The sequence below is a fragment of the Rattus norvegicus genome, chromosome 1 (assembly GCF_021556685.1).
Source record: "Rattus norvegicus strain SHRSP/BbbUtx chromosome 1, alternate assembly SHRSP_T2T, whole genome shotgun sequence".
Classification (NCBI taxonomy): Eukaryota; Metazoa; Chordata; class Mammalia; order Rodentia; family Muridae; genus Rattus; species Rattus norvegicus.
In genome coordinates, this window is record NC_141534.1 from 90,011,103 (window position 1) to 90,021,750 (window position 10,648).

At 55.7% G+C, this 10,648-nt stretch overlaps 1 protein-coding gene across 34 annotated transcripts; it reads left to right on the forward strand.

Moving 5' to 3' along the window:
* The first annotated feature begins 70 nt into the window (after positions 1-70).
* Positions 71-10,365, forward strand: Dmpk (DM1 protein kinase). Of its 34 annotated transcripts, none has more exons than XM_087554927.1 (16): positions 102-367; positions 1,197-1,208; positions 2,089-2,227; positions 2,473-2,556; positions 2,630-2,725; positions 2,999-3,147; positions 3,346-3,439; positions 3,610-3,816; positions 4,054-4,317; positions 4,944-5,029; positions 7,452-7,563; positions 8,226-8,389; positions 8,485-8,582; positions 8,748-8,794; positions 9,097-9,186; positions 9,507-10,365. In XM_087554927.1, exons 1-16 carry the CDS (start codon positions 189-191, stop codon positions 9,657-9,659), a joined length of 1,974 nt encoding a protein of 657 aa, XP_087411053.1. In that variant the 5' UTR covers positions 102-188; the 3' UTR covers positions 9,660-10,365.
* The last annotated feature ends 283 nt before the right edge of the window (positions 10,366-10,648 follow it).

Genomic DNA, 10,648 nt, shown 5'->3' on the forward strand with positions numbered 1-10,648 from the left:
TGGGAGGCGGGAGGGGGGCTGGGCCAAGGGGTGGGGAAAAGAGGAGGAGGCCTCAGGCATAGAACTGGCCAGAGAGACCCAGGGGATAGTCAGGGACAGGCAGACATGCAGCCAGGGTTCTGGGGCCTGGACAGGGGCAGCCAGGCCCCGTGACGGGAGGACCCCGAGCTCCGGCCCGGGGAGGGGCCATGGTGTTGCCTGCCCAACATGTCAGCCGAAGTGCGGCTGAGGCAGCTCCAGCAGCTGGTGCTGGACCCAGGCTTCCTGGGGCTGGAGCCCCTGCTCGACCTTCTCCTGGGCGTCCACCAGGAGCTGGGCGCCTCCCACCTAGCCCAGGACAAGTATGTGGCCGACTTTTTGCAATGGGGTAAGTATGGGTAGGAAGGCAGAGGTGGGTCTACAGGGCAAAAATGGGCTGTGGCAGGGCAGGAGGGCCTGGAGAGTTCTCAGTAAGGTAGCCAAGCAGAACTCAAGACTTGATCCCAGGCTCCCCTGGTGGGGTCAGGGAGGCCACCCATGACTCAGCCAATGCAAGCCTGGGTGGGCACAGCCTCATGCTATCCCTGCGCCCACACTAGGACCTGGCAGCTTTCTCTTCTAGGACCCTTATAGCCCTCCCTGGTTTCCCAGAGTGGGGAGGGATAGCATGGGGCAGCTGCCAGGGTGTGGCCCATAGGCAGGTGTTTGGCGTCTGCCTCCCCAGCTGCCCTGACAGGTGTCCAGGAGCTATGAGGGCACAGTGACTCACAGAGGCCCTGGGGGAGAGCCAGCCTGGCAGACAGGCGCCACCAAGCACCCCTTCTGTTCCCCAAATTAAGGAGGAAGGAACAACTTTAGCTTCTGAGTGCCTATCCCTAGCATCTTGGTACCTCCCCCGCCTTTGTGATCCCTCCTGGCTTCTCATGGCTCTCATGGTCCTAGCTCAAGACCTCTAATGCCCCTGCTGACTTAAATGCCCTTCCCTACAGGTCTTCTCGGGCCTAGTAGACAGGCCTAGAACCTTACCTGCCCCTGCCCAACGTTCAGCCAAAGTCCTGGCTTACCTCAACTTCTCACAAGTAACAGCCTGTGTTGTTGCTCTGTACCTTTCATTAGAGTCCTGGTCCTGGTCCTCAGGTTGTCTGCCAATGTCTGACCCTAGTTCATTCTCCCTCCTACCCTGCTTCACAGATAGAAAGGTGGAGGTGACTGATTAGGCCACTAAGCCTGTGACAGACTTTTTCTCCTCTCCAGCCCTCAGTATCTCCCTCAAACTGCTTTGTGCAGAGTATGGGGTTGGCCTGGCAGGGTAAACTGAGAACTGGGGTGGGGGCAGGGGTCTGACCCTCTGGGAAGGAGCAGTCCTTTTGTGGCCTGAGCAGCATCCTGTGGGCCCCTCCCCTGCCAGGCCTGGGCGGGGGAGGGGGCCTGGGTTCCCGCTGCCTTAAAAGGGCTCAGCGCCTTGGCTCTCTCCTGCCCCCCCCCCCAGCCTCAGCCCTGGCTGTGTCTTCCCTGTCTGCCCACTTTCCCGAACCCCTTTCTTCTCTGTGACCCCCATCTCCCCTCTTCCCTACACATTCCTCCTCCACCTTTACTCTGGGTTGTTCTGACAGCTTCCCTAAGGGAGACCTGACCTCCCTCTGCCCTTCCCCCACCCCCAGTCGCCAGCCTCAGACCTAGCTGTCCTCCCTTCCTGCTGAGCCACCCTAGCACAGGACGTTATCCTCTGGAGCTTTGGTTATAAGAAGACTCCTGCACCCTTCAGAGACCAAGAATGCGCTTCCAACAGTGCCCAGGATGCCGGTGGGCTATGTCCCTCCCCCACTTCACTTTGTGCTGGCTGTGCTAGATACAGCTGCAGTTGGAGGCTGTGGCCTGAGACATTAAATGAGAGCCTCCGGTGACCTGACTTAGTACCCTGATCATCACATGGGAGGGAAGGAAGGGCCTTAAGCTCTGGCTTCTCCCTCTGACTCCCTTTCTGCCCTGCAGCCCTGCAGAAACAGGCAGTTCTTGGTCCCCCAAACATCACAGAGATTTTGAAAGCAGAACCCTAAAGCCAATTTAAGGGGCAGAAAGAAGACGACTAAGGTCACCACCCTTGCCTAGTGTTCTGGTGACCCTTGATTCTTCTCCTCCCCCCCACCCCCACCTAGTGGAGCCCATTGCAGCAAGGCTTAAGGAGGTCCGACTGCAGAGGGATGACTTTGAGATTTTGAAGGTGATCGGGCGTGGGGCGTTCAGTGAGGTGAGTCTTGAGTGGCCTGGGAGTGGAACTTTACTTGAGGTGGGTGGGGCATAACAACTGGGGCAGAGCCTTAAAAATTGATGAATGAGTTTGAATTTAAGGCTGGGGCGGGGCTTGTGGTTAGGGGGTGGTGTGCGAGCTGGGGGCGTGGCTAAGGCTGGGTGGAGATAAGGGTGGAGCCCTGTCTGGATGAGTCTTGCTGGTTTTCCCTTCCACCTCTACTGTCATCCCCGGTCTGCCTTTAGGTAGCGGTGGTGAAGATGAAACAGACCGGCCAAGTGTATGCCATGAAGATTATGAATAAGTGGGACATGCTGAAGAGAGGCGAGGTGAGGGTCAGGGATGAGGGCGGCGCCCTCATCGCTCCAACTCACCTCCTGCAGCTTCTCTTCTACCTCACAGGTGTCATGCTTCCGGGAAGAAAGGGATGTATTAGTGAAAGGGGACCGGCGCTGGATCACACAGTTGCACTTTGCCTTCCAGGATGAGAACTACCTGGTGAGCTCCGGGTTCAGGTGACTAGGAAAGAGTGACAATTACATTGCCCCAAGTCAGGAAGGCTGGAGAAGGGAGAAGCTGCTCTAGGCTGGGGGGCCGGTAGGATTGTGTCTCAGGTACAGAAGGGACCTTCCTTGAGACAGGAGGTGATATCTGGTTTGGCCTTCCGATGTCTAGGGCGCTCTCACTGTGCGGGGGTGCCCTGTGCTTGGGAACGGGGTGTCTCTGGGAGTCTTGGGGGCTACCAAACCCCTGTGACACACCTGCTCCCAGTACCTGGTCATGGAATACTACGTGGGCGGGGACCTGCTAACGCTGCTGAGCAAGTTTGGGGAGCGGATCCCCGCCGAGATGGCGCGCTTCTACCTGGCCGAGATTGTCATGGCCATAGACTCGGTGCACCGGCTGGGCTACGTGCACAGGTGGGCGTGGCGGGGCCCTTGGAGGGTTAGCAGAGTTTGTGTGGGAAGGAAGGGTACCTGAAGGTCGGATCCCATTGGGGACAGGACCGGGGTCTAGAATTGTAGAATCCTGGTTGGGATGGAACCAGACCCAAGCCTGGGGACCTAAGAGGGAAAATTTTCAAGAAAGCACACTTTCCCCTTTCTCTCTATGTACAGGGACATCAAACCAGATAACATTCTGCTGGACCGATGTGGGCACATTCGCCTGGCAGATTTTGGCTCCTGCCTCAAATTGCAGCCTGATGGAACGGTAGGAAGACCCTGGTGCAAATCTCCCCGTGGTGAAGGACCAGATGTAGGAGGCGGGTGATGTAGGAGGCTGTGGTGAAGTGCAGGAGGGGAGCTTGGTCAGGATGTCCTGTACACCAGGTGTGGACAGTCAGAGAAAAGGTCTTAAGCATTCAGGTCTGGTTGGCACAGGTGAGGTCGCTGGTGGCTGTGGGCACCCCGGACTACCTGTCTCCTGAGATTCTGCAGGCTGTTGGTGGAGGGCCTGGGGCAGGCAGCTACGGGCCAGAGTGTGACTGGTGGGCACTGGGCGTGTTTGCCTACGAAATGTTCTATGGGCAGACACCCTTCTACGCCGACTCCACAGCCGAGACGTATGCCAAAATTGTGCATTACAGGGTAAGCATGGGCACCATGTAGGGAGGTACTTATGTGTGTAAGTGTTTTCCCTGCATGTTTGTCTGTGCCCTGAGTCAGTGCCCGTGAAGGTCTGAGGGCATGGGATCCCCTGGAACTGGAGTCACAGACTGCTGTCTGCTGCCATGTTGAGTGCTGGGAAACAGAACCATGACTGCTCATAAAGGACTGAGCCAGCTCTGCAGCCCAGGGCTAAGTCCTAAGTTTCTCTCTCAATAGGAACACTTGTCTCTGCCTCGGGCAGACATGGGTGTCCCTGAGGAAGCTCAGGACCTCATTCGTGGGCTGCTGTGTCCTGCTGAGATAAGGCTCGGTAGAGGTGGGGCAGGTGACTTCCAGAAGCATCCTTTCTTCTTTGGCCTTGATTGGGAGGGTCTCCGGGACAGCGTGCCCCCCTTCACACCAGACTTCGAGGGTGCCACAGACACATGCAATTTTGATGTGGTGGAGGACCGGCTCACTGCCATGGTGAGCGGGGGCGGGGTACGTACCTGCAGTTCCTGATTGGTTGAGGGGACTTCCCTAACCTCTTCCATAAAATTGGGGTGATTGGCCAGATGTGGTGGTGCATACCTTTAACCCCAGAACTTCATAGGCAGAGGCAGGGGGATCTCTGGTGACTCCAGGCCAGTCAGGGTTACACAGTGAGACCCTCTCTTGAAAAAGAAAGTGCTGATGGCCTTTCCAGGTCCCAAATCATTATCCTAGAGCACTGCCATGTGTCCACTCAGGTGTGAGGACACATAGGTGACCAGTCCCCAAGACAGTGAGTGAGGTCCCACTCATCATTACTAAAATGGAACTCGGGGGCTGGGCTCTTGACCCAGCCTGGAATATGCTGGAGGACTTCCTGGAGGAGGAAACTGAGCTAAGCCCAGAAGGATGCCGAGGTCCTTTCTCAGGCGAGTGCTCTCAGCGTTTAACAATAGCTTCTGCCCTGGGCCCTGTCAGAGAGAAAAGTCTGGTACGGGCAGAGCCCCGAAGGAAGCAACAGTACAGAAGAGAAAATGAGGGAGTTGTTTAATGGGGGCAGTTATGCCATGAACATAGAGGGGCGAAGGGCCATCTCAGATAACTGCTAGCCACACAGCCCTGTCCCTCTTCTGCAGGAGACACTGTCCGACATGCAGGAAGACATGGCACTCGGGGTGCACCTGCCTTTTGTGGGTTACTCCTACTCTTGCATGGCCTCAAGGTAAGTCCACTGCTGGGCCTGTGTGTGCAGGCTCACCTTAGCCAGTCAACTCGAGGCTCAGTCTTGGAACCTAGGATTCTTAGCTGTCTCAGTTAGGGTTTCCGCTGCTGTGATGACCCTTGACCAAAAGCAAGCTGGGGAGGAAAGGGTTTACACTTCCCCATGGTAGCCCATTGCTGAAGGAAGTCAGGACAGGAACTCAAAATGGGGCAGGAACCTGGAGCTGACGCTGAGGCGATGGAGGGAGCTGCACATGACGTGGTTCTATGACTTCCTCAGACTGTTTGCCTGTAGAAACCAGGACCCCAGGCCAGTGATGGCTCCACCCACAACAGGCTGAGCCTCCCCATTAATCACTAGTTAAGAAAATGCCCTATAGGCTTGCCTGTAGCTTGATCTTTTGAGGCATTCTTTCTTTTTTAAGTCTTTTAGAGACAGGGTCTTACTGTGTGGCTCTGGCTGTCCTGGGATTCACTCTGTAGACCAGGCTGCTCTTATTTATTTATATATACATGAGCACACTGTAGCTGTCCTCAGACACACCAGAAGAGGGCATCAGATCCCATTACAGATGGTTGTGAGCCACCATGTGGTTGCTGGGAATTGAACTCAGGACCTCTGGAAGAGCAGTCAGCGCTCTCAACCATGGAGCCATCTCTGCAGCCCTGTAGAGGGAAGCATCTCCTTAATTGAGGCAGGAGACACGCTTTGATGACTGACTAGCTTGTATCAAGTGGACGTGAGACTAGGAAAGCAGGTACACATGTGCTTTGTTTATTTTTGGTTTTGCTTTTGAGACCAGGCCTCTGGTTTCCTAGCTCTGTCCGTCCTGCCCATTGCACTGTGACATCTCAGTCCAGCTGTCTAACCTAAGAATCTCAGACTCAGCCTTCCCGAATCCTGCTAGTGACCTTCATGTTTGTAGGGCATTCCACAGTCCTCAGGATCTTAGAAAACAAACCTGAAATTTGACAGTTTATTTTAAGAGCACATAACAATAAAACAACTTTTAAGTTTTAAAAAGTTTTCTGTCTTGTTTTCTGAGGCAGGATCTTGTTAATATAGTCTAAGCTGGCCTTGGGGTGCTGCGATTTATGGGCATGCACTACCATGCCTGGTCTTATAATAAAGCCTTTTAAAAGCATCCACTATGCTAGCTGTGGTGGCACAAACCTACAGTCCCAGTATTTAGAAGGTGGAGGCAAGAGGATCACAAGTTCAAGGCCATCCTGGGCTATACAGTAATCTAAGGCTAGCCTGGTGTACAGGAGACTCTGTCTAAAGGAAGGAAGGAAGGAAGGAAGGAAGGAAGGAAGGAAGGAAGAACATCCACTAGTGTATAACCTATAACCCTACCATTGAGGAGGCTGAGGCTGGAGGATCAGCCTGATAGTGAGAGCTTGTTTCAAAATACCAAAACAAACAAACATTGGCGGTAGGAGAATCACAAGTTTAAGGCTAGCCTGGTGTACACCTTGGTCTCAGAGAAAAAAAGAAGTCAATTATTCCAATAAGACAGTTCATCATGGGCTGGGAGCACGCCTCAGTCCAAGAGGCATCCCCGGTATTGGCTGGAGCTGCAGCAGTTGGTAAAGTGCTCAGTGTGTGAGCCTCGGCACAGCATTCAGTCTGCAGGGTGGCTCACACCTCTAATCCCGCACTGCAGATCAGAAGTTCATGGCCAGCATTGGCTATAGCCTGTTCCAGGCCAGCCTATGTCACATGAGCTCTTGTCTCAAAAAAGTGCAAAAGACAATAATGATAAACCACACACACACAAAAATAAATAAATAAAAGAAAGAAAAAGAGAAAGAAAGAAAGAAAGAAAGAAAGAAAGAAAGAAAGAAAGAAAGAAAGGCAGGCCTAGGTAGGTATGGTGCTCACTTTTTATCCCTTGAGAGGCAGAGGCAGAGGCAGGACGTCCTCTGCATTTGAGGCCAACCTGGTCTACAGAGTAAGTTCCGGGACAGCCAGGGCTGCACAGAGAAACCATGACTCAACTACAAAGAGAACTTACTTAGCATTTATGAGGTCCTGGGATTAATCCCTGTTGCCACAAAATAAAAATTAAATGAAGAGACTGGATCTTAGGAGTAAACTAGGAAGCAGAGAACACGTAGAGGACGCTCACACAAGTGCCCAGCATCAGACATGCCTCAGGTCTGCACAGGTAAGGACAACTTATTTCACGATCTGCAAGCAGCACCTCATGCTGGTTAGAACATGTTGGACCCAGCCCACTCTCTGTAGTTATACAGTCAGGCAGCCAGCAAGGCAGCCAAGGTGCTGAGGCCCCGGCAGTCGTCTGCTCTCTTCCCTCTGCCCTGAACCTCCTCTAGCCATGGGGTCTTAGGGGCCTGGCCTGGTATCCACAGGCTAGGGAGTCCTAGATCCCTATTTGGTAGCCTCTTCCTCTTCTCAGAGACAATCAGGTCACGGACCCCACCCCTATGGAACTAGAGGCCCTGCAGTTGCCTGTGTCAGACTTGCAAGGGCTTGACTTGCCGCCCCCCGTGTCCCCACCGGATCAAGCGGTGAGTAGACTGAGAGGTGGGCAAAGCTTCCTGGGTGGGTGTACCTGCAGTGCTAACAGTGAGGCTGTTGATTCAGTAAGGGACTGTCCCCAGCTGGCTCAGCAGCACATCCTGTAACCTTAGCTACTCAGGAGGCACAGGCAGAAGGATCCCAAATTCAAGGCTTGCTCGAGTTATGTAATGAGACCCTGTCTTGGAATAAAAAACAAAGAAAACTAGGGATAGCTCAGAGATAGATGCTTTCCTGGCATGGGGGTGGGGTCAGAAAGCAACACCAACCGGGCCTGGGAGGGAGGGGCTGCCAACCACTGAGTCTGAGGTAGAGGTTCTTATGGTCAGTTGGTAAACAAGTTCAGAGGCCCTCAGGTGGGATGCTGGTTTCTTAAAAGCTATAGGAAGGTCGGTGGCATTGGAAGGAGGGGTGTTGCAGATAACGACAAGACACAAACTGGGGAGGCCTATGGGTAAAGTCAGGGTTGTCTGAAGCACTGTGGAGCTCGGAGAGACATGCTAAACTTCTGACTCCAGCCCTCCTGTTCCTGGGTGACTAGACTGTCTGTCCCCAGAGACCCAGGGCTGGGAATAGGGGTGGGAGGAATGGAGGTGGAGGGAAGTGCTGGACTGATATAGTCCCATGTCCCAACTCTGATCCCCACCGACAGGCTGAAGAGGCTGACCCCGCGGCTGTCCCTGTCCCTCCGGCTGAGACAGAGACCATGGTGACGCTGCGGGAGCTCCAGGAAGCCTTGGAAGAAGAGGTTCTCACCCGGCAGAGCCTGAGCCGCGAGCTGGAGGCCATCCGTACCGCTAACCAGAACTTCTCCAGGTAGGGGGTCAAGGTGCTGGGGGGAGGGGAAGGGAGCAGCAACCTTTGCAGTCTCCTCACCTGATAGGTCGCCTCACCGCCCTATCTTTCCACAGCCAACTACAGGAGGCCGAGGTCCGGAACCGAGACCTGGAGGCGCATGTTCGGCAGCTACAGGAGCGGATGGAGATGCTGCAGGCCCCAGGAGCTGCAGGCGAGTCCCTCACGCACTCCCAGCCAGGAGGACGCCGGGTGGAGATGGGGCACGTTGGGTGTATGAACCCTGGGGCAGGGGAGGAGTCCAGGCTGGGACACCGCAGTCGCGCCACCGCCCTTCTTCGCCCTCCACGCTCCATACACCTCTCTCTTCTCCTTCCAGCTGTCACGGGGGTCCCCAGTCCCCGGGCCACGGATCCACCTTCCCATGTAAGACCCCTCTCTTCCCTCCCCGACTCCCCGCTTAGATCTGCTACCCACAGCCCGTCTCCCGTCCACATTTAGGGTCCACCCTCCTTGGGGGTTCCGGAAGAAAGATGCCCTTCATTCATTCACTCAGCATGCACCATCTACCAGCTCTCCCTCATCTCAGGCTTTCACCAAATCCTCCCCAAGGAAACTGCCTACACTCCCGTTCTGGCCTGGACTAGATTCCCGCACTGCCTCTCGCCCTGCTGCTGAGGGCTGCCGGGCTGGGCTCCGATCGGGTCACCTGTCCCTTCTCTCTCCAGCTAGATGGCCCCCCGGCCGTGGCTGTGGGCCAGTGCCCGCTGGTGGGGCCAGGCCCCATGCACCGCCGTCACCTGCTGTTCCCTGCCAGGGTATGTCCCACGTCCACCCGCCGCGGGCCTCCGCCTAGCTCTGCCCACTAAGTGTCACCACTGCTTGCTATGTTGCCTCTGTGGAGCTCGGCCTACCGCAGGGAGGGAGGGTATTCGGGCGGCCAATCAACACAGGCTGCTGCGAAGTAGCCAATGATGAGTTCCGACCGGAGCTCAGGCTTGCGAGCAGACCAACTTTAGCTGTGGGCTGTGGGGACCAGAGATGCTCTCGGAGGCCCATCTATGGGTGTAGGCTGGGCGGCTCCCAGGAGCCAGTGGGTCCCTGTGGCCTAGTGCTAATCCAGCCTTCTCGCCTGCAGGTCCCTAGGCCTGGCCTATCCGAGGCGCATTGCCTGCTCCTGTTCGCCGCTGCTCTGGCTGCTGCCGCCACACTGGGCTGCACTGGGTTGGTGGCCTATACCGGCCGTCTCACCCCAGTCTGGTGTTTCTCGGGAGCCACCTTCGCCCCCTGAACCCTAAGACTCCAAGCCATTTTTCATTTAGGCCTCCTAGGAAGGTCGAGTGACCAGAGAAAGACCCAGAGCCTCTCTGTGCCCATATTCACCCCACTGCTCTGCTCCACTCCACACTTCTGTGAGCCTGGGTCCCTATCCTGCTCCGCTCCTGTGATCCGGGCCCGCCCCCTGGCGGCTGGGGAGGGAGGAAGAGGGCTCGTGCCCAGCACCCCGGTTCCTGCAGAGCTACTGCTGACTACTACTGCAGCCCAGGCATTCGCCAACCATGCTTTTACTCAGCCCCGACGTGGATGGGCAAACTGGTCAGCTCATCCGATTTCACTTTTCACGCCCCCAGCCATCAGTTAAAAGCCATAAGCAATAAGTCCCTTATCTCTGGAGACATCCCATTCCCATAAGGAAGGATGAGCAAGACCTCTGCCAGCACACATGGGAGTCTTTGGCTTCGGACAGTCTCACTCCTGGGGGTTCTGCAACTCCTTCCTCACGTACACTCCCGTACTCTCCCGTCGGAGCCACGGCTGCACACACCCCCAAGGCAGTGTGGGTATTTATTGACCTTGTTCTCTGACTCACTGACAGACTCCGGGACCCACGTTTTGGATGCACTGAGACTCGACATTCCTCGGTATTTATTGTCTGTCCCCACCTACGACCTCCACTCCTGACCCTCGCAAATAAAATACTTCTGGCTGCCCTAAAACCCGCGCAATCTCTCTGTTGTGGAAAGGGAACCGCCCCGCAGGCCAATGGAGAGAGTCCAATAGAGATAACCAATGGCTTGACTGGGAGCTAGCGGGAGGCAAAGAGCACGAATCAGGCTGAAGGGTGGAGCTTAGGCATCTAGCCAGTAGGAGAGGAGCAACAAGCCACCAGAGACACCGCCGCCCCCCACCCTCCCCCCCAGCTGTGACCCAGCTGTGCAACTCAAGCTTGGAAAAGTAGGGGGTTGGGCCGGCAGCCTGCCGCCACCTTCCCACTGCGCC